At 40.9% G+C, this 26,454-nt stretch overlaps 1 protein-coding gene across 1 annotated transcript; it reads left to right on the forward strand.

Moving 5' to 3' along the window:
- The first annotated feature begins 9,143 nt into the window (after window positions 1–9,143).
- LOC149305610 (brain and acute leukemia cytoplasmic protein-like) lies at window positions 9,144–25,691 on the forward strand. The gene is made up of 3 exons (XM_089477595.1): window positions 9,144–9,336; window positions 23,384–23,547; window positions 25,581–25,691. The coding sequence occupies exons 1-3, from the start codon at window positions 9,144–9,146 to the stop codon at window positions 25,689–25,691; spliced, it is 468 nt and encodes a 155-aa protein (XP_089333721.1).
- Window positions 25,692–26,454: the final 763 nt, after the last annotated feature.

The raw sequence follows: 26,454 nt of genomic DNA on the forward strand, positions 1-26,454 counted from the left end.
TCTATCCCCAGATTGTCACCGGATTGCTGGACTGACCTTATTAAGCCTCCCTCCGTAGAGGAAGTGTCTCGGACTATTTCAGCTCTCCAGCGACACAAAGCTCCGGGACCGGATGGTTTTCCCAACTCATATTACCAGAAATTTCACCATATCCTGGCCCCGCACCTCTGTGACCTTTTTACTCACTTTATGGACTGTACTGCTCTTCCTACAGAGATGGCTGAGGCACATATCACTACCATACCAAAGCCTGGGAAGACCCCGACTGACTGCGCTAATTATCGGCCTATTTCGCTTCTAAACACCGACACAAAACTCTATGCTAAAATTCTGGCTGAACGCTTGAATCGTTTTTTACCAACCTTAATTCGGAATGATCAAGTTGGTTTCATCAGAGGTCGCCAGCCTTCCGACAACACTCGGCGCATTGTTAACATCATTCATCTGTCCTCCATTCAGCGGCGGCCCTGCCTCCTCCTTTCATTGGATGCCGAGAAGGCTTTCGATCGGCTTCACTGGGGCTTCTTATTGGGTACTCTGCGTGCATTTAACCTTCCAGACGCTTTCATCAGAGCGGTCGCCCGCCTCTATGTGCACCCGCATGCTAAAGTTCGAGTTGCTGGATTCCTTTCTAGACCTTTTCGGATATCTAACGGCACACGGCAGGGCTGTCCGCTTTCTCCGCTGCTGTTCGCATTAGCGATGGAACCCCTGGCGATAGCGATTCGCTCGAATGCAGATATCAAAGGTTTTGTCTGTCGTTCTACTGATACGAAAATTGTGTTGTACGTCGATGACGTTCTGCTTACTGTCACGGACCCCGCAATATCTCTGCCGTCCCTACATTCTGTCCTTGAAGTTTTTGGCAACGTCTCTTTCTACAAGATCAATTGGAGTAAGTCCCAAGCGCTGAATATAGGTTTCCCTGCGGATACGATTGAGCGCCTGTCGTCTGTGTTCCCGTATGAATGGAGGTCTGATTACATTGTATATCTAGGTATTCGACTCACGAAATCTATCCATACTTTAGCTACAACAAACTATCAACACGTCTGGCGATCAATTAAAGGGGATCTCGTGCGCTGGTCCAAGATGGAGCTGTCATGGACGGGCAGGATTGTTTCGTTTAAAATGAACTCTCTGCCGAAACTGCTCTATTTGTTCCGCACATTACCGGTGGCTGCTTCACCCGCTTTCTTACGAGACATCCAATCAAAGTTGTCGTCCTATATTTGGGCAGGTAACAAGGCGAGGTTATCCATTCGACTTCTGCAGCGCCCTAGGATGTTAGGGGGCCTCGGGGTTCCGGATGTTACAAAATACTACCTTGCTGCTGCTCTTGCTCAGAGTCTCCTGTTATTCTCGGACTCGGCTCAAGTGGCCTGGGTAGATCTTGAAAATGTTTTTGTTTCTCCATGGGAGATGAGAGACTTACTCTGGATTCCGAAATCCGTTCGCCCATCACTTCCAAATCTCCTACCCGCTACAAAACTATCCTTGACATTGTGGGATAGACACCGCTCAATACTTGGTTTCCCGTCTACGCTGCCTTCATGTGCTCCTATCACGCTCTGCGTTCCCTCCTGCCCCATGTTTCTTTTGACTCCTGGAGAGAGGCTGGACTTCGCTCTATTCACCATTTTGTCGCTACAGACCATGTCCATTCCTTTCAACACCTAAAGGATGAGTACTCTCTATCACACAAAGACTTTTTTAAGTTCTTGCAACTTTGCAGCGCTATTCAGAAACATTGGAAACCAGCTCCTCCTTCCGCTCCTGTGCCCCGGATTGTTAAATTATGCGTCGCCGCCCCTGTGATACCTAAGGCCATCTTCACTTGTTACTTGGCTCTGTTGGATTGTAAAACAGATCATAAGCTTTCATACATGCTGGCGTGGGAACGGGAGCTTGATTGCTCCTTTGAAGTTCAGGAATGGTACTCTGCCCTTGAAGCCATCAGAGGTGCATCAAAGAATGCCACTCATTTGGAGACGGACCGTAAAGTCCTTTTTCGCTGGTACTATGTCCCTTCCAAATTATCGAAGATTTTCGCGTCCGCTTCCCCGCTGTGTTGGAGGCTCTGTGGTCAAATAGGCACGATGGCACATATATGGTGGGAGTGTCCCCAGTTATTAAATTTTTGGTCGGACGTTTTCTCCCTTATCAATACTTCACTTTCGATCCCGATTGATAGGTCCGTTTCGGTCGCCCTCCTAGACATGCTCCCTCCCGACTTGGACGCTCCTAGTCGTAAACTTTTGATCCATGTTTTATTAGCAGCTAAAAGCTGCATCGCTAGGAAATGGAAAAACCCGACACCTCCTTCTTTACAGGAGGTCCTTTACTCTTTAGCTACTACTCGTACTTATGAATGTATGGCGCACTCGGCGGTGGGCACCTCGCATATTTTTCAATCGATCTGGGACAGATGGGATCAGTTCTACCTTGCAGCCTTTCGGGGTCTCCCCTCTGGCTTCTTGCTTCCCAATATGCGTACTCCTTGGGGTCTGAGAGCCGTTCGTGCGTCCTGATGTGTTTGTCAAATTTTTTTATTTTTTTTTTCTCCCCCCCCTCTTTTCCCCCCCTTCTCCCCCTCCTCTTTTTCCCCCCCTTCTCCCCTCCCCCTCCTTCCTTGGCAGTATACCTACTGTTTTTCTTTTACACTGAGCAAGCTATGTGTTCCATTGTTGCTATCGTGGGTGCTGCTACCCATTTATCTAATGGGCTAGATATGTTCTACTCTGTCACTTGATGTTGTCATTGGATATGTCACCTCTGGCTATTTCTGCGTACTTCCTGTCCTTTTGCATATTAGATTCGGCCTTACGTTTGTATTCGAGTGTATGCGATGCTACTATATGACACTGATGCTTCGGCTTTCTATTCTTTTATCTCATCGCATGTATTTCTGTTGTTTTTATTTTTATTTGTTGAAAAATTCAATAAAAACTCAAGTGGTAAAAAAAAAAAAAAAAAAAAAAAAAAGAACACAGCACTTATGCGGCTGCACTCACTAGCCCAACAAGTTCACTTCACTGATGGACTGAGGTGAGCAAAACAAATGAAATAAAATAAAATATTATTAATTAATAAAAATTGACTTGGTCTCTTGCTGTTGCTAAAACAAAGCATAAACTATAGAGCTGCAGCACCAGTACTAATAAGATTAGCTGAACTATAAGCTAGTAGTATAGTAATTATTAATTATATTTTTTATAGCTAATTTAATTAACTATTAGGATAAGAATTATAGAATTATTGATATTAATGATTTTAGATTAGACACTAGTAGATGTCTTGAATGTCTACAGTACACTCTACACTAGTATACTATTACTAACTATAGTATATATAACTGACAAATATATATAATTTTATAATGTATTCAATTATTAATTATTAATATTACTGACTTTAGATTAGACACTAGTAGATGTCTTGAATGTCTACAGTACACTCTACACTAGTATACTATTACTAATACTATACTAACTATAGTATATATAACTGACAAATATATATATAATTTTATATGTATTCAATTATTAATAATATATTCTATTATTTAATTTATTTAAGCAGGACAGGCAGTAGGCACTAGTGCCAGCCCAGGGCAAGGGTACCCCAGTGCCAGTGAGGCACTGAGTGCACTGTCAACTCAACAGCACTACACAGTTGATGACAAATTAAATAAAAAAATTATTAAATTAATCAAATTATTATTATTAATTATATTAAGTAGCACTGAAGTGAGGATGAAGTACACTGTGAGAAATGGCAGGCTGAGGCTTACCAGTCTCACACAGAACAGAACAATCTCTCTGTAATGCTCGGATGCAGCACAGCAGTGTTGCCAAAGCAGTCACAGCGAAAAATGAATGGATCTCTCAGGCAAGCTCTGGTCTTATAAAGGCGCCTTCAGAATTAAAAAAACAGCAGCACAGGCATTGGACGAGACCCTTAGCGTGACATCACAAGAGTGAGCTGATTGGAGAGACGAGGATCAGCTCACTCCTGTTTGACATTTTGGCGGCTGCGCGGCAAAAACGAAGACGATCACGAAGAATGTTCGATTCCTCGTGGTTGTGAGTCTTCGTCTTCTCCTACGTTTTGCCGGCACTGTATTCTCTTCGGCGCATCTTCGGCACGAACAAAAAAACGGCCTCTTCGTGCTCGTTTCCATGTTCGCCCGAAGACGAATGCGCAAGTCTATCATTTATTATTATTATATTTTAATTACATAGCAGCAATAATTCATGCAGTGTCCCTTACAGTCCATACATTCAATGGGTCAGACAAAACTAGAATTGACAGACTTAGACAAAACGATACATTAGGTATAAAGTGCCCTGCTCTCATACTCATATATACATACTCATGAATTCACATATACATACACACATGCATACATACAAAATGGTGACAATTTTATACACATATGTTATTCTGTGTTATATCATATTCCGGCACTCAAACTCAGTCAGTGTGCTGGCACTGAGTGAGCACTGTGCTCATCTCTATCAGTTAGTTCTTCCATGCATTTACTGTATACAGAGAGATCAATGGGTCAATGGGGTGAGGAAGCAGCCCAGTCCACCCATGAGTCTGGCCCATATACCTGTATTCCTTTGTTATTGAATCAGGGTCGGCCCTACATTTCGCTGCTTCCTTACTAAGACATCTCTCCCGCCTTCTGCATGTATTTGCTAACTTACAAAAGAACCCCATGGTGATACCTCCTACTAGCCCCATTGGGGAATCCAATTTTATTGTTGAGTCTTTTGGTATGTTAGTGTTGAGTCTTTGGGTATGTTAGTGTTGAGTCTTGGGTATGTTAGTGTTGAGTCTTTGGGTATGTTAGTGTTGAGTCTTTGGGTATGTTAGTGTTAAGTCTTGGGTATGTTAGTGTTGAGTCTTTGGGTATGTTAGTATTGAGTCTTTGGGTATGTTAGTGTTGAGTCTTTGGGTATGTTAGTGTTGAGTCTTTGGGTATGTTAGTGTTGAGTCTTTGTGTATGTTAGTGTTGAGTCTTTGGGTATGTTAGTGTTGAGTCTTTGGGTATGTTAGTGTTGAGTCTTTGGGTATGTTAGTGTTAAGACTTTGGGTATGTTAGTGTTGAGTCTTGGGTATGTTAGTGTTGAGCCTTTGGGTATGTTAGTGTTGAGTCTTTGGGTATGTTAGTGTTGAGTCTTGGGTATGTTAGTGTTGAGTCTTTGGGTATGTTAGTGTTGAGTCTTTGGGTATGTTAGTGTTGAGTCTTGGGTATGTTAGTGTCGAGTCTTGGGTATGTTAGTGTTGAGTCGTTGGGTATGTTAGTGTTGAGTGTCTGTGTGTTAGTTTACGTGCCTTTATGGGAACTCTCCAGGTTTCGCCAGGAGGCTCTCTGAGAAGCGCCGCTTCTGCAAAGTAGGAATCCGGGTGACTGCACTTCTTTTATGTAATACATTCTGTTTACTTGAATGCTTCTCCATTGCTTTATGCGAGAACGAAGACTGGTGGAGTGTGACTCATATTGGATACAGAAGCTTGAGAGGTCTGATCAAAAGCGCTTGATATAGTGAGCAGTATACTGCTGACTAAAGAGTGAGAGCAATACATATTTTATTAATATATGCCTATTTTTTATATAGACTACACTGCACTAGACACTTTGTTTTTGTTCCTTGTGAGGTTCTGATCCTTTGTGAAGGAAAACTGGTCTTGCTACATAAGCTGACATTAATTTGGAGTGTTTTCTTTATATTTTGTCCAAGTGTTTTCACTGTTTGACATTATTTTTAGCGCACATCTTTATTTTTCCATTTTGTACTTTTTTCTTCTAGTTGTGCTGGGGCACCAGTGAAGTTTGTGCTGCTTTTATACACGGGAGCAGTGTGTATGCCTCTGTTTTATGAAAATATTTATGCTGCAAAATGCACATTTATTTGCCACAACACTCTGGCCTCATGTATGGCTTCAGCTTGGGTTAAAAATGCCTCTTAGTGCCCAAAATCCGGCTACTAAAGGCTACTTAACTGCAGTGTACATTGGATCTACTGCAGGTAAATCACATTGAGCATAAATGAACTAAGGGACAGCCATTTATGTACTTTATGTACATTCCGCACAAAACGTATGTGGCTGCGCATATATAGACCCGGGAGCCACACATGTCATTTAGGGGCGGCTGGCCTTAAAGTGCCAGTGCCGGCTAGTCATGTAACATATGTATAAAGGAGTTATAGAAAAGTTTTCTTTATCCCAGATGCAGTCACTGTATTTGAGATGGACTGTCACTTTAATTTTGAAACTCAAGAATCAATGATGTGACTGAACGTGTATGTGCCAAGAAAGGGGTTCTTTGAAAGGTTACACAGTTACTGACATGGCCTTTCTACTTGGAATTGGTAGCATGTCTGATTAGCAGACCCATTTGCAGGATTCAGCGGGGGGGATGATAGCAATGAGCTCATGCCACCATCGTTCTGGATAAGGGATATAGAATTGCAAACTGATATCACAGCACGGAGCAACCATCCCCCACCGGATTGGCTCTAAAGCTTGTTATTGTCACCGTGAGCATTGTGCAGCCTCCTAGATGAAGAAAGAAGTAATGGGCATGGGGGGGCATTCAACATTTGATTAACTCATTCACTATCTTTACTTGGCTTTGACAGTATGAGAAAGTGTATAGATCATACATTTTACAGACTTTTAAGTCAACAATATGTATGTTTTTGTGTATGTTAATTAGACTTACATACAAAGTCCAAAATAATTGTTTTAATAATTAGTTTTCAGGCAAGAAATTGTTTTTTTTTTATATTCAGAAACAAAATGGTTGGATGAGTTTGGTGTGGAAGAACTTGACCGACTGAACCTGACCTCAACCCCATCAAACACCTTTGGGATGAACTGGAACAGAGATTGGGAGGTCAGATCCAACATCAGTGCCTGACCTCACAAATGCTTTACTGGGTGAATGGGGAAAAATTCCCACAGAAACTCTCCAAAATCTCATGGAAAGCCTTCACAGAAGAGAGGAAGATGTTATAGTTGCAAAGAAGGATCAATGTCTATGTATTTAGAATGAGATGTCATAAAAGTCCCTGTTGGTGTAATCATCAGGTGTCCCAGTACTTTTGTCCATATATTGTATATTTCACATTGCAATGATTAACTATAGCCTTTTCTTCCTTAGCTTTTCTTTGCAACCAGTCCTTGATTGTTTCCTGTGGGGTTTGCATTTGCTAGTACTTAAAAAGTAGCAACTGTTAAATTTGTTGGCCTCTGAATGCTTAACACGCGTACCCACTTTGAACCTTAACCACAATTTCTGGGAATACTGCCAACATTTTAGAATAAACTGTCCCAGAAAATGTGTGAGAGCGAGAGATAAATCTATAACATGCAAAGAATGAAAAAATTCAACATTTCGTTAAATTATTAAAAACAAGTTTGTATGAATTTGAATGCACAAGTATAATTTTATGTATTTAACTAAAAAGGGACATATGTCAAGTTTTCCACTTTAGGCCAATAATGTATTAATAACACATAGACAGACAATATCACCCCAGGACACGTTCAGTAATAAATGTCACTCAATCTTTTGTCTGAAACATACGTTAATATGCAGTTAATTTTGTGCTTTCTTCTGCTTTTAACTTGCATTTTCAGAACTCCCCAAGAATGCTCCCTCATCTTCTCAGGATTTCTTTGACTGTTCCATGCACCAATCACTGTCCAGCCGAAGGCCGTGTATGTAGAAAAATAGATAAAACAGATAATTAAAAGCAGATATGTGTGCGTGTGTGAAAATTAAATACTCCCAATCAGCGACCGATTTGGACCTTAATGAAAGAAAGACTGTGACAGTAGGCAGTCTCTATATATGTTTGCATTCCACAAGTGCCCACTTGCCGAACTCGGGTGGATTTTTGTAGGTGGTATGGATCGGGGTAAAAAAGATTTCTTGACAGGCAGGTTAAACAAAAAAATCCTAAAGGTATAATTATCAGCAGCGGCGTAACGACAAGGGGTGCGGAACAGTGATGGGGCCCGTCTCCCCAGGGGTCCCAGGCGACCCCTATGACCGCTTGTTCCTGTCTCATCCTGCCAGTTCAAGATTGTTCAGAAAGGGTCCTTCCTTCCAGTTATGCCCCTGATTACCAGGTGACTATGAATCAAGGGCCGGTGCCGCTCCCAGATTACATTTTAAATGAAGCCTAGCCTTATGTTAAAGCGTATGGGGTATATGAAACCAAACCCCCCACATCTGCATTTATTCTCCTATACATTGAGAATCAGGAACATATCCAAACCTAGGGAATTCCACCATGTATTAGAGAAGAAGGTTTAACCCTTACACAGCACTTATGTAGAGAGGGGCTTGCCTGGCAATATTCTGGAAAGGCATGAGCACAGGTAATGCCCTGCCAGTGACGACATGCAGGCTGCAGAGAGCCCCGCAAAATCAATGCTACATACATGTGACGTCACTGGGAAGCTACAAACGTGAGACCTCCTCCTATTCCAAGCCTGTGACAGAAACACAAAGAAGTGCATCATCACCGCACAGCCGGGCTCTGCAAACAGCGCACCGAGCCGGGACCTCACCTCTCCCGGTGCACGGAGCCCAGCAGCGGGCGTCAGCAAGAGAACGGGAGCCCTGCGGCAGCGGCAGCAGACGGGGCAGGAGGCTGCTCACTGGGGGCAGATTGGAGGAGGTGGACCACCTGCGCACTGTGTGCGGGGAGGAGATGGAGAGATAACACAGGAGAGGAAAGAAGAAGCGTAGTGAAATCTATCAGGAGAGAGAAGCACGGTCGACACCGCCAGGGATCATGCCCACACAGCAGAAATCCACAGGCTAGTGGATAGCAGATGCCCCCTTACCCTGGGATCCTGGCACTTATGTCTCATCTGGTTACTGCTAACAGAATTCTCACCATGTGCCTTGAATGTTTGAGGTGTCTGTGGGAGGGGGCAGATATCTGATGTGTTCTTTCCCCTGGTGCACAGCTCGCATTGCTTGCATTATTCCTGCAGTAGTAACTAGGGTACTCCAGTGAGTTGAGTTGCACAGGCTGACCCAGTCCTACCTCCAGACACCGTCAGGGTTTGCTCCAGGGACCTTAAGTGCTGCAGTCGCGGAGAGGAGAATGGGCTGTGGGGGGAGCAGGGCTGATGCCATTGAGCCCCGTTATTATGAAAGCTGGACGCGAGAGACCGAGTCCACCTGGCTGACCAGCACTGATACCGAGCTTCCTCAAGCAGGACTGGGGCAACAATGCAAGGAGGACCACAGTGCTGGAGAGACTGGTGTAAGAGACAAAAGAGGACCCAGTCACCCTGGTGAGGATACTCACAATCCCACTTCATCCTCATCCCTACACAACTATTGATTCATGCTGTGCCATGCTCTATATGCTCTATATCATCTTGGGCTTCAGAGATACATGCATATGGAGAAGTATTTTATGTATGGGGTTAAGGGCAAAAAGCCAGCCACCACCAGCATCCCATAAACTTCATCAAACCATATGTATGTCATTGTTTTGTACACATTGTAGTTTGATGTTTGTGTGCATTGTGTTATTACTATGATTTTCTGTTATCATATTTGTGAAATCTGTTGAAGAATAGCATGTAGGCAATGAGTTTTCCAAAACAGCTGACAACTTTTGACTTCATTTCTTCAGTAGACCTCTCTCATCCTGAAAATCACAGAGACTCCTAGATGCATATACTTGGAGGCTTAGCCAACCCTAGTTGGGTGTAAAAAAATGTCTTCTTTCCTTCTATGCTCCTTTGGATCACTAAAAGTCTTGTAATTTCTTTCTCTCAAATAGCATTGTTTCTTATTTTATATATTTTCATTGTTTCATGTTAGACACAAGAGTACATTACTGGTAAGATCTCATTTATTCTAAAATAAGTAATCATTGTATCAATTTAAGACCATGATTTATACACCTGTCTAGTGTAGGACCATCCTACAGAACAGATACCATAATGTTAAGAAAGTCATTACATTTTCAAAATTAATCTGTGACACAGTTGAACCCACTCGCTGATGTCATCACATGACGTTTTACAGAGACAACACATTTTATGATTATTTGTTGTTTTATATGCCACCATCATATTCCATAGCGCTGTACAATGGTTAATTAGGACAAGTAGTAAATAATGTAACAATTCGACTTACAGAAACAAGAGGTAAGGAGAGCCCTGCTCAATGAGCTCACAATCTAGAAGGAGCTGGGGAGTATTACAGGTAAAAGTGTCACTCTCGGGGATGGACCAGTCGAACACTAGTTAAAAATAATAATATTGTTAGACATAAAAATTGTCCGAAAGAACAAGGAAAAAATACCTGACGGGTTATTGTTTGCTTACAATATTAATGCGGTGTAGGAATTTATGGTTCGTTTTCCAGGCAAACGCAGCATTTTGTATTATTCCGGTTATTAGATCAATGTTCAGCACGGAGGAATGAAGTATTGCTGGGACTTTCATTATTTGGTCTTTGGAAATCCATCACATCATTTGACACTCATAAAGTTGCAAACATAGACGATCTACAGGAAAATGTGGATTTATGGGTTCCGCCTGCTGTATGTTCTGTTATCAGTCAGATTTTAGACTTGTTCTAACTCGTTCTGGATATTGGAGATGGTTTCCTTAAACCAGTCTGGAATTGTTGGTACATTTAATAGGTGAAGCTGCACAGTCATGCCAGGCTTTATATATTATAAATCCACTTAAAATAAAATGGCTTGTGTATCTAATCAATGTGCTACGTATGGCACCTTTAAATTGCTTTGGATTCCCTGGGTTACACATTATGCATAAGTCTCACTTCTGGTGCTTTCCTCTGAAAATTATGAAATATCCTGGCTTAGCTGTAATATGTATATAGTTTTTGGATGTGCTTACATGATTGCGATACCGCCGGGGCCAGACTGGTGATAACGAGGCGGCTCTGGCACTCTAAGGTCTGTAGCCTCCTGATGACGTAAGTATGGCTAATATCTCAATTTGTTTTTAAGATCACATATCGTGTGGTCGGGCATATCTAACCTGTGGCCGCACACTGCTACATCTCATCTGCCACCTATCTAATCATGTCCAAAACACAGTTACAAAAAAGAAAACACTAATAACACGTAAATGAAGCACAAAAAGAGTCCAGTCATCATGTAAAGGCTACCTTAAGATCTCGCTGCGCCCAACACCCTGTTGGCTATATGTGGAACTGCATTTCAAACGGTCGAAAAAATTCCACATAGTGACCCAACATCTACAAATTATATCAGCCCATAAGGCAATTGCCCCCAAACCCCCATTGCCAGCCCTTCTCATGATTCCAGATTCTCATCACTATATTTATAAGGAAAGACAGAGAGTGTAATGATAGACTTCTATCATGTGTTTGTTCATCATGATCAGCAGACAGTTATATTAATCATTAGAATAGCAATCATCTAAATGTTACTCTTCCACACAATACTTAATGATGCTGAAAATATATATAGTAATTAGTATTATACTTCTTGACATTTGTAAATTTTCTAACACAACAAATTTGCTATCACCGTTTTTCTTCTTTCTTCTCTGTCTTCTTGTTCCTTTTCCTTCTGCACTTTTCTTTCTTCTACTTGTGTTTTATTTATAAATCACCAGCAAATCCAAAAAACAAGCAACAAGAAAAAACATGATACATACCGTGCCGTGGAAAATGACATGATTATTTATTTAACACGTGTAATAAAAGAAACTTTAATCTAAACAACCATTTGTACGGGAGGGCTCAGGGATAGGCGAAGTGTCCATACAAGGAGACCAGCATCCATGGCAAGGTTTGTGTAGATCTATAGAACATCATTAAATTGTCCACCACAGACCCCAAGTAAACGTTCACCATGAGACATGTTGGTGCCTTTTGGCTCAGGGAGAATGTAAAGCCAAGTGAGCCCTGCCTCCGCAAGTGGGCTGTTTGGAGAATTAGACCTGGCCCAGGGGGCAATTACCCCCCTGCATCCAGACCAGCCTGCCCCATAAAAGAAAATAAACACATTCTTGATAGCGACCCTTAAATTACCTACTTGTTTTCCTAATTACCGTATTTGCTTGATTATAAGACGACCCTGATTATAAGATGATTCCCCGGCAGACCTTCCCCGGCTGTCAGAGATCAGAGTTCCCCGCACCGGTGATCTCTGACAGTCGGGGAAGGTCTGCGCGATGGACGCAGACAACCCCCGCTGCTAGCCACACCTCCATCCGGCTGCAGCGGAAGTTGTCTACGCGGATCGCGTGGACGTCAACCCGCTGCCCCGGTATACAGCAGGAAATTGGAAGCACCGGTAAGTGGGGGGTGGGGGTGAGGGAGTGTTAAATGGGGGGGGAGACAGAAGGATCCAGGTCCCCCTCTATTTGAGGTCTGATTATAAGACAACCCCGATTAGAAGACGAGGGGTATTTTTCAGAGCATTTGCTCTGAAAAAAACCTCGTCTTATAATCGAGCAAATACGGTAAATACCTTTCCACCTTCTCTGCTGTGCATACGTGTTGTCAGTAGATTTTTTTTTCTTGTTCACAAAATTGTCATAAACATTTGCATAATTGTCATTATTTTTTTCGTTAAAGCTATAAACTCCATTAGCCACAAAATTAGTACACAGGTCTGAAACACTATGTGGGTGGATTATAATAATTTCTGTAACAGCGCTACGCACCACACTGAGCATATCACGTATTAGACCAAGGAATGTGTGGCAGAGGTTATGGACAAAAATCACACCTGACCTATTTCTCTGCAAAAAGCAGACACTTACTTTGTTGAAAGAAAATAATACAATGTCTCCAGGCTGCTTTTACACTGTTGCCAACAGTGTTGTGACTTTCCGTGGACCTGTGAGCATAATTATTTATAACTATGTATTATTATATATGTTTATTTTTACTATTATTATCACGATTTGCATTATAATTGAAGGGGGAACTGTTAAAGCATATTCTTAGAGGACACTGTGCTTGATAGGAACAGTAATGGTAAAATGTAAATGGACTTCTGAATAGCTGCTTGACCCTGCCTCTTAGTTTAGGTCTTTGCTGATCCCTGAAAATATTCAATGCACATTACTGCCACTTTAGAAGGGAGGATTTAATGTACCAGACAGCCTCACCAAACAGGAATGCATGTTAAAATACTTTAATACTCATTCTTTAACTCCTTCCCGACACCGGGCATACTATTACGTCCTACACGCCCCTACCAATGAGGACACAGGACATAATAGTACATCCTGCATTTAAATGTCCTGGCGTCCAATGACATTTACACAATATACAGGCACATGTTTTCCTTTTTAAATTCCCCCAACCAAAAAAACACCACAACCAGAACACAATGACTGGTATGCCACTAAAATGGAAAGCAAACAGACGCCAGCTATCGTTTCCTGACTGTCCATCTCAAGCTGGTCTCTGTATAGGGACCTGCTTCAAGAACGACCACTCTTATTTTCATTTAAAAATATTTTTTTTGTCTTTTTTTTAACACCACCTGTGGAAGATGTTGGTGTGAAAACCCCTAGATAACTACCCTGGACTGTCCAGTTATTAAGAATATATGGTTTTCCTAGGTTAGATTAACATTTGGTACCATACTAATTCTAATGATACATGGACCCAATAAATCAATCTGTGAAAATTATAATTTTGAAAACAAAAAGACAAGAAAAAAAGAACACCTACACCCATAGCTGCAGCTCTCCATCTTCTCCTTGGGCCGTCAATGGTCTCCAGTGATTGGCTGTTTGAAGCCACTCAATGGCATGAAAGTGTTCCAGTTGTAATCAATGGGAGCACATTCTGCACATGCGCATGTGGGGTCTCGTTAGACACACGATGACTGGAGCTGACTATTGGCAACTTTATCATGTGCAAGGGGACACCGCTGACATTTAAAGGGACCTCTCTGCTGACATGCATTAAAGTGCATATGATGGCTGGAATATGTCTTTAAAGTTGCACCAGCTCTAGTTTTTGTCCTGTTGGCTGTGTTTAAATTTTAGAAAGGTGATTATTGTTGACCTTATTTGCATGCGCCTACCCAGAATGCCTTGTGGTTGTGGCAGCACCATGAGATTTCTGAGGGAAAAAACAAGCCATTTGGCCTTCTGGCTTGTTTGGTGTCTGTAGATGAGTGTTTAATAATGCTTCTACTACCCCCTTAATTTTAGAAAGCAAACATTAACCTTAAGTCTGCCGTATCTGCATACAATATTCATTGAATTTTCATGTGTGCCATAATTTGAATGTGAAACAATGTTGTTGCTTATTAGTTAGTGAAGGGCATTCGCCCTTAAAGAGTCAGTTCCACGTTCAAGGCTTTTAGCAGAACTAAATGAATTTATTAAAGCTAATGTGTGCATTATTTTTCGCAATCCATGAATTATTGTGGAGATATTTGGCCTTTCAGAAACTACACAGTAAAGGTTTTTGGTTGACAGCAACTTACCTGCGGACAATGCATGAGCATAAAAAGACCTTTATGCAAAGCTACTCAAATGAGAATTATGTTTTTACACTAATTAGAGTAATGTATGCCTGGTGTGTGGTCCTTCTAATATACGGCTATGACTTTTTGCGCATTCTCAACAGTTACAACTTTCTCGTGCTTTCTGGGTTCCATCCGGATGCTCTATTAGCTTCTTTAAACTACAGGCAGTGAAGCTTTGTTTAGACATGCCCAGGATGCCCACATTCTGCCTACTGCTGCCTGCCCCCTACCATCTACTTCATGCCCACTCCCTTTTTCACTAAAGTGTAACTAGACTAGCCCTTTATCCTGAATGAAGGGTTAATACTTATGTGCAGGAATTATGGACTATTGCTGCTGTTCTCCCTACTACCCAACTATCAATGAAGCTGCAGGAATTTTATATTGGGGGAAAATATATATTTTTGGTAAAAGAAATGTTGGTGAGTCAGCCGGTGGCATAGCACTAGTTGAATTATGGCTGAGCCACATTCTGAGCATGGTTCGTTGAGATGCACACAAGCCAAGCCAGGTACTCTTACAATATGCCTTCAATGCTCTTTAGAACAGTAAAACACATATAATATTAAAGGAGAAGAGTCAGTCAGAGCTCACACTCCCTTCGTCATAAGCCAGGATCAACCCAAAAAGGACACCCCTATCCTCTGGGAAAAGTAATTTCTAGAATTTCAGCAGCTGCGGACTGCGGCTAGCCTGGTAGGACTGTAAATATTTATAAATGGAATTGCCTCTGTAAAGTGCATTTCAATTCCTGTGGGGTACGTTTAAAATATTGCTGTGAAAATGTTTGCAAAACAATATTTCTCTAAAGTGATTTAGAAATGCTGCATAGAACCAGCGTGATAGAGGAAAATAATATATTTCCTGCACTTATTTATTTAAATTACATTTTTTCCAGTTTCCTAAATTGAAAAAAAATTATGGAACGTGCTGGTAATATGTTGATATTGTGCATACTGTGATGGACTCAATGCTAACGGGTAAGGCAAACAAAAGAGCTGATAGGCAGCAAGTACACTATATGGACAAAAGTATTGGGACACTTGACCATTACATCAACAGAGACTTTTATGACATTGCGTTCTAAATACATAGACAGTAATATGTATTTGGTTCCCCTTTGCAGCTATAACAGCTTCCACTCTTCTGGAAAGGCTTTCCATAAGATTATGGATCCCAAAGGTGTTCGATGGGGTTGAGGTCAGGGCTCTGTCAAGTTCTTCCACACCAACATCATTCAACCATGTCTTTCTGGACCTTGCTTTGTGTGCTGGGTCACAGTCATGCTAGAATAGAAAAGGGCTTTCATTAAACTGTTCCCAAAAAGTTAGAAGCATAGCATTGTCCAAAATGTCTTTGTATGTCCTCTTCAGCTGTCCTCTTTGGGTGTATCCCATCATGGCCCATGAATTTCTCTGTTTTTGCTTTGGAGAGTTCAAGCAGAATGTCTTACTCTATAAACTCATCCTGCACTCTTTCTCGTTTCTTTGAATATGGTTGGGGCTATTCTAATTATGACAGATTGGGGGATGGCAAGTCCCACATTTCACCCTTGTAACAAAAAAGTTATTGGGGTTGACCACCCTTAGTTGACCCTCCACAAGGAAAGTGTGCCAGGGACCATCAACCCCACTCCCAGGTTATCCAATTTAGTCTTGGCCAATTAGGTCCAAAAGAGTTCTGCCATATTGCTCCAGAGTTACTAATAATGAATATCTAAACTGAAAATTGTCTTTATAGTTCTGGTAATTACCATCTTGCAAGACAGCTCAGCAGAAGCACGTGTTGATGAATAGTTATGTCTTGTTGGCTTTTATTCCACGGCAGATCTTACACCTCTGATCTTTTTATATAAGGAGCAATGTATCCATCTTCTCACATTATTGCTTTCCAAAAATCTGCACTGTCTTTCACAGATTTGAACTGGCTGAACATAAATAAGTTCTTATCTTAAATATTAAGACATATATTTATATATAGTTTTACATAATAAAGTCATAATACATACCAAGGCAACTAAATTCCATTCGTCATTGACTTAAATCCCAGGATCATATATTCAAGAGCAAACTGTGTTACATAAGGGACATCTGTGTGGATCCTAAACATAATAAGGAAGATTAAATTTATGGACCTTGACAAGGAGAGACCATGACACTAATATGATAACCTTTCTTTTTTCTCAATTCCCAGTTTATTGCACATATGGTAACATATACATGGCGTAAGGTACCGAGTACATAAATAAAACAGCAGAGCAAGTTACATATACAGCATAGGCAGAGCCTGCACACGAGTAGGAGTGGCAAGGAAAACATGAGACATTGAGAACAATAGTTGAGCAAATCAGGTACCCACAAGAATAAAGCCACCCCCAAGGGGGAGGACAGAAAAAGGCCAATAGGCCAATCGGTACCCAATAATACAGTGTCATAAAATATGTAAAACAAAAGGAAACAAAAAACAGAATAAAACAAGTCTGTCCCAGGGTCCAGCAGGTAGCTCCGCTTACAAAGTCACGTTAACCAAAGGCACGAACATACAAAGATAGACCCAGTAGGAGAGTAGTAGCTGTCCCCTAGAGGGACACAGGTAAAGGGCGATGTTCCAGGGACGCGATGAACGACCTCCAGTGAAACCACTTAAGTTCAACTGTATGACCTGCCCCCCTAGCTGACCACATGAGAACTTCCATTTGGTAAGTGAATTCGACCTGATGTACCCAGGCCATAAAAGAGGGAGGGGAGACTGATTTCCAGTGGCGGGGGAGGACCGCGTTGGCCGCATTAATCAGATGAAACGTCAAGGACCGCTTGTAGCTAGAAAAAGAAGTCTGTGTGTGATGGAGCAGAATGGCCTCAGGAGAAGCCTGGAAATCGGGATCGGCCACCTCACGGATCACCGCCGTGACGGAATCCCAAAAGGGTCTAATATCTGGGCAGGACCACCAAATATGCAACAGGGAGCCGGGATGGGCACTACACCTCCAACAGGTCGGGGGGACCCGAGGGGCGAATCTGTGAATGTCTAGGGGAACCCTGTACCATCTCGTAAGTATCTTAAAATATGTCTCCTGCATTCGACTAGACACCGACCCCTTGTGGACGATAGAGAGGATCTGAGACCAGTCCTCCAGTTCAAATGAGCAGGCCAAGTCCCGCTCCCACAGGCTAAAATAATACGGCTTGGCGACCGGCTCGGGGGAGAGCAACAATGCGTACAATTTAGATAAAAGATGGGGCGGCTCCCTGAGTTCAAGACAAAACCTCTCCAATTGAGTAAGCGGACGGTCCAGACGCGACCGAACCGCCAAGGAAGAAACAAAATGCCTAAGTTGATGGTAAAGGAACTGGATGGAGAAGGGGCAGGGACCCGGGCCCGACAGGGCCTCTAGAGGCTGCATAGCTGCCCCAGTAACCACATGGCACAGGCGCAGGGTGCGAACCCCCGGAGGGAGAAAAGCCTGCAAGCCCCCACCCGAGCGACCCGGGGGAAAGTCCGGGTTCCCCACCAGGGGAGTCAGAGGGCCAGGAACCCTAGCAACCTTACCATCCCGTAGCAACCTACGGAAGACCCGCAGGGTGGGGAGAAGGAAGGGGTGGGCAGAGTACGTGACGCAGCCCACAGGGTCGCCAATCCACGGTAACACAGACAACGGGCACGACAGGAAGGACCCTTCCACAGAAGCCCACTGCTTACCCGAGTCTACAGACCATTCGATAACGCGGCGTAGGTGAGACGCCTGCCAATAAAGCTCTAAGCTCGGAAGACCTACCCCCCCCTGCAGTCGCGGCCTAATCAAGTAGGAGAACGCCAAGCGGGACGACCTGCCCCTCCAGACATAGCGCAAGAAAGTCCTCCGGCATCTCTGGAAGAAAGACCGCGGGAGATCTATGGGTAGCGTCTGAAAAAGGTAAAGGAATCTGGGGAGAAGATTCATCTTTATGACCCCCACCCTCCCAAACCAGGAGATATGGGGATATGCCCATTTACGCAGGTCCGATTCCAGAGTAGACAACAAGGGCTCAAAATTAAGATTGCGCAACTTCGAGAGGTCCATGGGAATACGCAGACCCAGATACTTAATAGAATCATCCCTCCATTTAAAGGGGAACCCAGTCCGAATGTGGTTACAAAGCCTGATAACCTTTCTACCAGGATATTTACATATATATAAAAAAAATAAAGAAAGAAAGCATACCCCCTAAAAAGTATTTGAATTCAGATTTTGGGGTGCTGCTTAAATGCTCAATATGTACATAACGCAAAGCCAAAAATTACCGCACACCCAGGAGATACTATTTAGAGGCGAAAATAGCGCTGTGGAATCTGATGGCGCCATATAAAACAATAAATAAAAATAATAATAAAAATTTCATGCATAAATATTGGGGATTTCGTCACACTTTATTGCTATATATATATATATATATATATATATATATATATATATATTGCTTTGCCCTTCACTTTGTCAAAGTACCCATAGTTTGTCGAGTCCGATCTAATTTGTTATGGTTATATTGCTTATCAAGGAGCTGAATCAGTGGGTGGGTGAAGTATTATGGGATTAAGCACCCCCCTTACCACACAAATACTATATATGAGTTGTAGTTCTATAGTAGCCTGTAAGCTATGGCCCCGAAGCTCATGATGCATGGCACGTAAAAGAACAAGTTAAAATGGTGATCCGGCAAAAAAATAATTTAAAAAATAATGAATCCTGCCATCTGTGCAGGAATTTCTGTCTTCTTAAGCAAGATAATTAAGAGCATATGGATGAAACAGATATATCCATTTTCTGTACTCAAGTATGAATGTTTAGAAATAAAAGGACTATTTCTGACATAATTATTCATAAAATAATACAGCAGATTTTCATAATCTTACTAAATGTTTTGTGACAACACAATATGCTCCCAGTCCAACAATGACATTAATATTTGCATAAATTTTTTTTTTCTAGCTGTTGTATTTTAGCTTTTTTTTTTTTATTATTTAAAAAAAGAACCTAATACATTTTGTACTTTTTTCAGATGTCTTTTTATATATAAAGTATTTTTACATGGCTGGGCAGATTGTGATAAATTGATCCCACAAAGGCCAGAGGGGCCAACCGTAAAGAACAAGGATGGAATACGGGTTGAGGTCTTTAGAGGAGGATGAATGAGCAGGCTAGATGGGCCGAATGGTTCTTAGCTTATTTTTTTGTAACCATGGCAGTTATGAATCCTGTAATATTGCTATCATTACATATCTAATGGCCAGCAGCCATATTAGTAATAATTTATGAATCAGAGTTGCCATGATAGTTACTTCCTTTACATGTCCTTAAAACTGATGGATAAACAACAAAATCAGCTAAATCAACCATACATTATCTTGAGGAAATATGGATGCCTGTTAACTACAACTGAAATATTTGTGATTGGGTTGACCTCATAACTTTTATGAGATGACCATTTTCTGCACAGTATGAAACTTTCCAAGGCATTTTCTTGACATGTAGTGAAATCTAGCTTAGAATGTGCCGATTTGTTTCTTCTAAGCATGTTCATTCTAACATTCATTCATTTTTTGCTTTAATAGGGTTGTCTACTGGGCTGAGTGTTTAGTGTCATTATCTGATGGAAAGGGGTTGGCTATTATTTTGACATTAGCCTCACATTCACCAATTAATTAGAATGGACACTCTTTACTGCTGCTAAAAAGCAGATCCTAATCTATACATTATAATGAATGATATGTGCTTTAACCTTTAAGAACCTACAAGCACACGCTATCTTTTATTTCTATAGTGCCAATGTACATTGTGCCTCTTACAGTGCGTGCATTCAAACGGTATGACAAAGCTAGAAGTGACAAAGACAAACCATTTGCAAGTTCGCAATCTAGACCACTACCTTTGATTGTCCACACTTGATTAGGATCGTGGGATGAATGGTAAATTCCTCAAAACAATATGTGCTGAACTTGGTGAATTTTCTTATTGCTAAAAGAATGTACACAATGTAATTTAGGAGAGAATTTAATCCTCTGTAATTCACATATCACCCCAGTGTTCATGCTGTATGAAGCTACTGATCAAAGAACTCAAATCACAAGCTTAACAAATTTCTTTGTTATAAGAATGGCAGAGTAGCTAGAGATTATACTTCTTATTCTGTGTAATTATGTGTAAATAGATGCTCAGTTTATTTAATCATATACTAGTAAATCACTTGTCATTTTAAATGACAGATTTTACTTATATACAGTCGTGTGAGCAAGAAAGTACACTCTCTTTAAATTCTATGGTTTTACATATCAAGACATAAAAACAACCACCTGTTCCTTAGTAGGTCTGAAAATTAGGTAAACACAACCTCAGATGAATAACACCACATGACATATTACATGGTGTCATGATTTATTCAACAAAAATAAAGCCAAAATGGAGAAGCAATGTATGAAAAACTAAGTACACCTTATGATTCAATAGCTTGTAGAACCACCTTTAACAGAAATAACTTGAAGTTGGCCCACTCTTCTTTACACCATTGCTTGAGTTCATTTGGCTTGTGGGCCACTTGTTTATGCACAGCTCTCTTTAGGTCCTACCACAGCATTTCAATCGGGATGAGGTCTGGACTTTGACTGGGTCATTGCAACACCTTGATTATTTTCTTTTCCATCCATTCTATTGTAGATTTGCTGGTGTGCTTGTGATTATTTTCCTGTTGCATGACCCATTTTCTTGCCACTGTGCTTGACAGTTGATATGAGGTGTTTGTGCTAATATGCTGTTGATTATGTCCAAACATCTACACTTTGGTCATTGTACTGTCATGAACTTTAACATTTAACATGCTAACTGAGGCCTGTAGAGTTTGAAATGTGACCCTTGGGTTTTTTTGTGATTTCTCTGAGCATTGCACAGTCTCACCTTGGGGTGAATTTGCTTGGATGTCCATTCCTGGGAATTGTAGGATAACCCCTATCACTAAGCCAGACATTGGCATGGTAGGCCTCTGCCTCTGAAGCAACCTGCCTGTGCCACTTCTGCCCCTGAAGCAGCCTGTCTGTGCCACCTCTGCCCCTGAAGCAGCCTGCCTGTGCCACCTCTGCCCCTGAAGCAGCCTGCCTGTGCCACCTCTGCCATTTAAGTGGCGTACTTGTGCCACCTCTACCTCTGAAACAGCCTATCTGTACCACATCTGCCCCTTAAGTAGCCTGCCTGTGCCACCTCTGCCCCTTAAGTAGCCTGTCTGTGCCACCTCTGCCCCTTAAGCAGCCTGCCTGTGGCACCTCTGCCCCTTAAGCAGCCTGCTTGTGCCACCTCAGCCCCTAAACTCAGGGCCACCCCGACTAAAAAGTACTAGCCCTTCTTTGATTACAATAGTTATTATAATCAGTGCAAGCATTAAAGGTTCTGTCCCACAAATTTACAAAAAATGCTACATTTGTGGCTGTATTCCTTACAATCAAACTATATTCTAGCCATTCAGTGCCACTCTCCAAATAAATAAAGATGTTAATTTAATTGACTTTAATCAAGCTTTTCCCTTTTCTGTCTAGAAATCTAAAAATTGGGTTTCCAATGCTTATTGTATGGAAACATATATTTAAATATTTCACTACAGGCAAAGAATTTTGGCCAGAGGTTTTTAGAAGTGAGATTCTTGCGGTTGCATAAGGGATATTAAGAGCACATTACACACTTTCCACAATATTTCTTTACTTTTAACAATAGCTTTTATTTAAAGGGTAGAACATTTTGTCACAATGTTTCATTACTGGAATAAGAAAGCCATTATGCAGCTTGAGGAGATGGTTGAACTCTTGCCACAAAAAACTATTGCTGTAATACAATCATTAGAATTGAGGCTATGGTAGACCTATCCCATGCAAATAAATGTGATATCTATGTGAAAAAAGCTCATTTTACAGAAAAAAAAATAGCAAAGGGATGCCTGTCTTTCTATGTCAATCACTGCATTCAATCAAAGACCTGGGGTGCATTCCAGGGGGGGATCTGAAGCCACAAGGAAAATATATATCAATTTTAATTACAGAAATGATAGTCTACATGGTATATTTTGTTATTTTATTGCTTTCTTTTAAAATGCATTATTTACATTATTTAGGATGACTGACCAGCTAGAGTTGTAGAGCTTAAGCAGAGGTTGTGTCATTAAATGTGACATAAATTATTTAATATTGGGTTTTGCCTTCTGTTAGACTCTGTAGCTGCTTTCAAACAGTAGACATCACACACTTTGGGTATCGTTGTGCATGGTCTACTAGACTTTTCGTGGATTTAAAGGAACGTCTTCTAGGATAATAGGACACAGTGACATAAATTAGTATCCAAGGCATATGGGAGACTGATTATTTGAGCAAATTATTTAAAATCCAAATATAAATCAAAACAATAAAACTTACGTTGAACTTCATGGTCTTCCAGCTTATAGTTGTGGCTCCTCATTGCCTTGACCAGTGATCTTGCATGTTCTTAGCCTGCCTCAACCCACTGGCCTGTTCATTGATTCTCATTTTGCCCATAGGCTTTGTTTGTTCTACGAGAATCAGACAGATTCTAGCATCTATGGTACCAGAGAGGGAACAATACTGTTATAAGCAGTAAAACCTTTTCTCCTAGCTTTTCCCTAACCAACTAAGACCAGTGGTCCATCTAAAGTTATAGGCGTATTACATAGATAGAGGGGGCTCTGGGGAGCAGCCCTGGAAATTTTCAGGTATGACGAGTAGTGAGCCATTAAGTTTAATTTAGATAATTCCGGCAAGATTTAATTCTACCAATTTAATCAAATGTTTTTCTATTGTAGGTATTATAGAAGACGGAAAGTCAACACAAACCTCTGTTACTGTGTCATGTTCTGGTAAAGAAGGGCTGAAAAAAACTAATTCAGGGACCCAGTGTGGAAAACCAACAGTCTATTCTACTGGAAGCAAGAGCCAGAAGCAAAAGAGTGTGTGCAGGTCTTCAGAGGTATGATCTGCTTTATCATTCTAAGCATCTAGGACTAATAAGCAACAGATGTATTCCAAGCATCAATATGGAGACGTTGGTGTCCTTGACAAGCCTTGTGAATTGATCGGGGTTGTAAGGCATTTAATGAAATGTTCACCACCAGTGACAAGAACAACTGATATGAGAGATTAGAATTTTGTTAGTTCCCAGTTTCTTATATAGAAGCCTTCCAATATAGTTGAACAAATACAACCACCAAAAAAGAGTCAACTTGGTCTCCTGTACATTTCCTTTCCTTTAACACCCTCTGCATATCATCTTATTTGTAACTACATTATATTGGGAATTGTCTTTGCCTCTTTATAGCAACAAAGAATAATTAGGCAAACAATAACTTTGAGTTAACAGAAAAGAAGTCTCATATGATCATCAATTCATCTATGCAATAAACATTCAAAATAAAATATATGTTTACTTTTAAAGAAAAATACCAGGGATAACAAGAAAATTACTAACATGGGAAATCTGCAAAAATTGACAGAAATATAAATGCAAGAGAAGTTTTAGTCTAGCTACAAACAGCTTACATGATAGGCTTCCCATTATCATTATTATGGCTGGCTCTGTATTGAGTTCAGTGTGCAAACAGTACCAGCTAGCCTGGGGGCTTCCACTCTACTTTCTCCGTCACTTGTTTCCAGAAGCAAGGGTGTACACGTGATATCTCATGTTTTCTGAGGTCACACACAATGATCATGGAATGGCCCTCTCCTGTTACTCCTCATAACATCTCCCTTGGTTTAAACTGGATCATCAGTCAAGAACCTGCTGAACATCTGACAATTTCTGGACAACAACTCTAGAGAGCTTCTCCAGAGGATTCTCCTTTAAACACAGCGCTATCATGTTTTTGTAGCAAAGATTTAAATTGCACAGGATAACTAAATGAGAGTAAAATGAAACAGAGACATGTATTACATCTTTTGATGTTTTTATAGCTGCAGCTGCCCTTAAAGCCCATTTGTCATTGAAATATGATATGGAGAAATTTCAAGAGCATTCCTGGTCTTAATGAAATAGAGGTAAAGGTACAATAGCATAACCAAAAATTGTTTTAGTCTGGTCCTCAATTACCTCCAGTGGTTAAGGTTTTCTCGTTTGTCTCAAGTGTGCCCAGATGGCACTTTGGTTCATATAAAACCTTTGTGATATCAAAGAGGGCATGATGACGTGTATGATTTCTTTATTAGTAATGGACAATAGAGATGCATCTAAGGTGTTTTCAAGTACTTGAATTTATTTTTGGCGTTTTTTTTTAAATAGTTTAATACTTTTTTTTCTATTGGAACAGGCATGTAGTCCAGGCAACTTTTTTACACTTTTTATTTTTCATTTATCTGCACTGCTCTTTCAGCGAGCTTTGTAACATGACTACAGATCCCATAGCATATTTGTAGAATTCAGGGATCTTTTTAACAACGAATGCTTCTCTGATATATTTGTTATATTTTCAATAATTGGATCATTATTGGATCTATTTTAGAAGTGAGAGAAACTGTTTCACCTTCTTCCTACTCTCATCTCAGCTGTCTAGGCCTTCCATCCTGATCACATGTATGTTCAGAAGCAAGGGGGTAAAGAACCTGCAGAGTCTGTCTGCTGTTGAGAGATCTTTCCTTGGTGCATCAGTCCTGAATGCACCAGGAAAGGAATCAGAGGAATGCCTGAACTATCGTTCAGGCATGCAGACGCTTACAATATAACTTGTTCCTTGATTCAATCAGATCACTAACAACAAAACTGTCTGCACCCCACCAGTGATCAGGCTGTCATTCAACAGCTAAATTTCTTTTAAATCAACAGGGAGATCCCTCTGCTGGTGTTAAACAACAGAGGACGTAATATTACATCCCTGGGACTAAAAGGAAAAGTCTGCAGTGACATAATATGTGGTGTGTTGATCAAGTAAAAAGTGAAGATGTATTTTCAACACAATTTACTATGTAGCTATATGTAATATTAATTAAGACTTTTTCATGTAATTTTAACAGCCAAAACGGGAGAGCAAAAGGATGTCAAAGAAAGAAGTCACTATCAATGTATCAAAAAGCATAAAGCCAATGGATAGCGACGGGCGAATCACCGAAAATTGTGTCAACTAAAAAGGATCCAAACAAGCTCTGAACACGCTTGAAATCATTTGTGCACTTTAATTCACAAATCAAATGCCACAAGGAAGTGAAGAGGCTGGGAGATTATAAATTTAATATTTTGAATAATTTTTGTTTTATCCAGCAGGCATCTGGAGTGGCGAAGAAATTAGTAAAACATGCAAAAAGAAACATTGATGTGATTTAGAATCGTGTGCCTTGACAGATTTTGACTTACCTAATGGAAATAAGGTTACATGACAATTGACATGTAGAATATATCTTTATTGATATATTGGCACCGAACTTCATTCAGTAAAGGATTGTCCTAGGTAGCAAGCCTACAGTTTTGGGTATTGTTCTCAAAACAATTTTAGAAAACGTAGGAGTTGATTAGCTATCTTTTTTATGGTGTGGCAGGGATTAGTACAGGCAATCTCCTAACCCACCAGTTGCTGAGAACTACATTTTTTTATTGTGTGTGTGTAAATTATTGGCTATTCTACCCTAACATGACGTTGTTTGATGAATATTTTAGAATAATTTCATAATGCACACAGGAATTTTGATGACATTGTGGGAGATAACTCGGCATGGCTATTAAGCCTCCTAGTTTGTCCCATGCCATGGACACCTGTTTCTATGGTGTACATCCCGTTCTGGTATCACCTTTAATCAAGTTCAAACACTTATGTATGTATGAAAGTTGAGAGCCTGTGCAAATGCAGTGCCCCAAAACTGGAGAATGTTCAGATTTCTGGGAGGGAGAGAGAAA

This window comes from Sceloporus occidentalis, unplaced genomic scaffold (genome assembly GCF_023333645.1).
Source record: "Sceloporus occidentalis isolate IW3139 unplaced genomic scaffold, rSceOcc1.0.p SCAF_11, whole genome shotgun sequence".
In the NCBI taxonomy this organism is placed as follows: domain Eukaryota; kingdom Metazoa; phylum Chordata; class Lepidosauria; order Squamata; family Phrynosomatidae; genus Sceloporus; species Sceloporus occidentalis.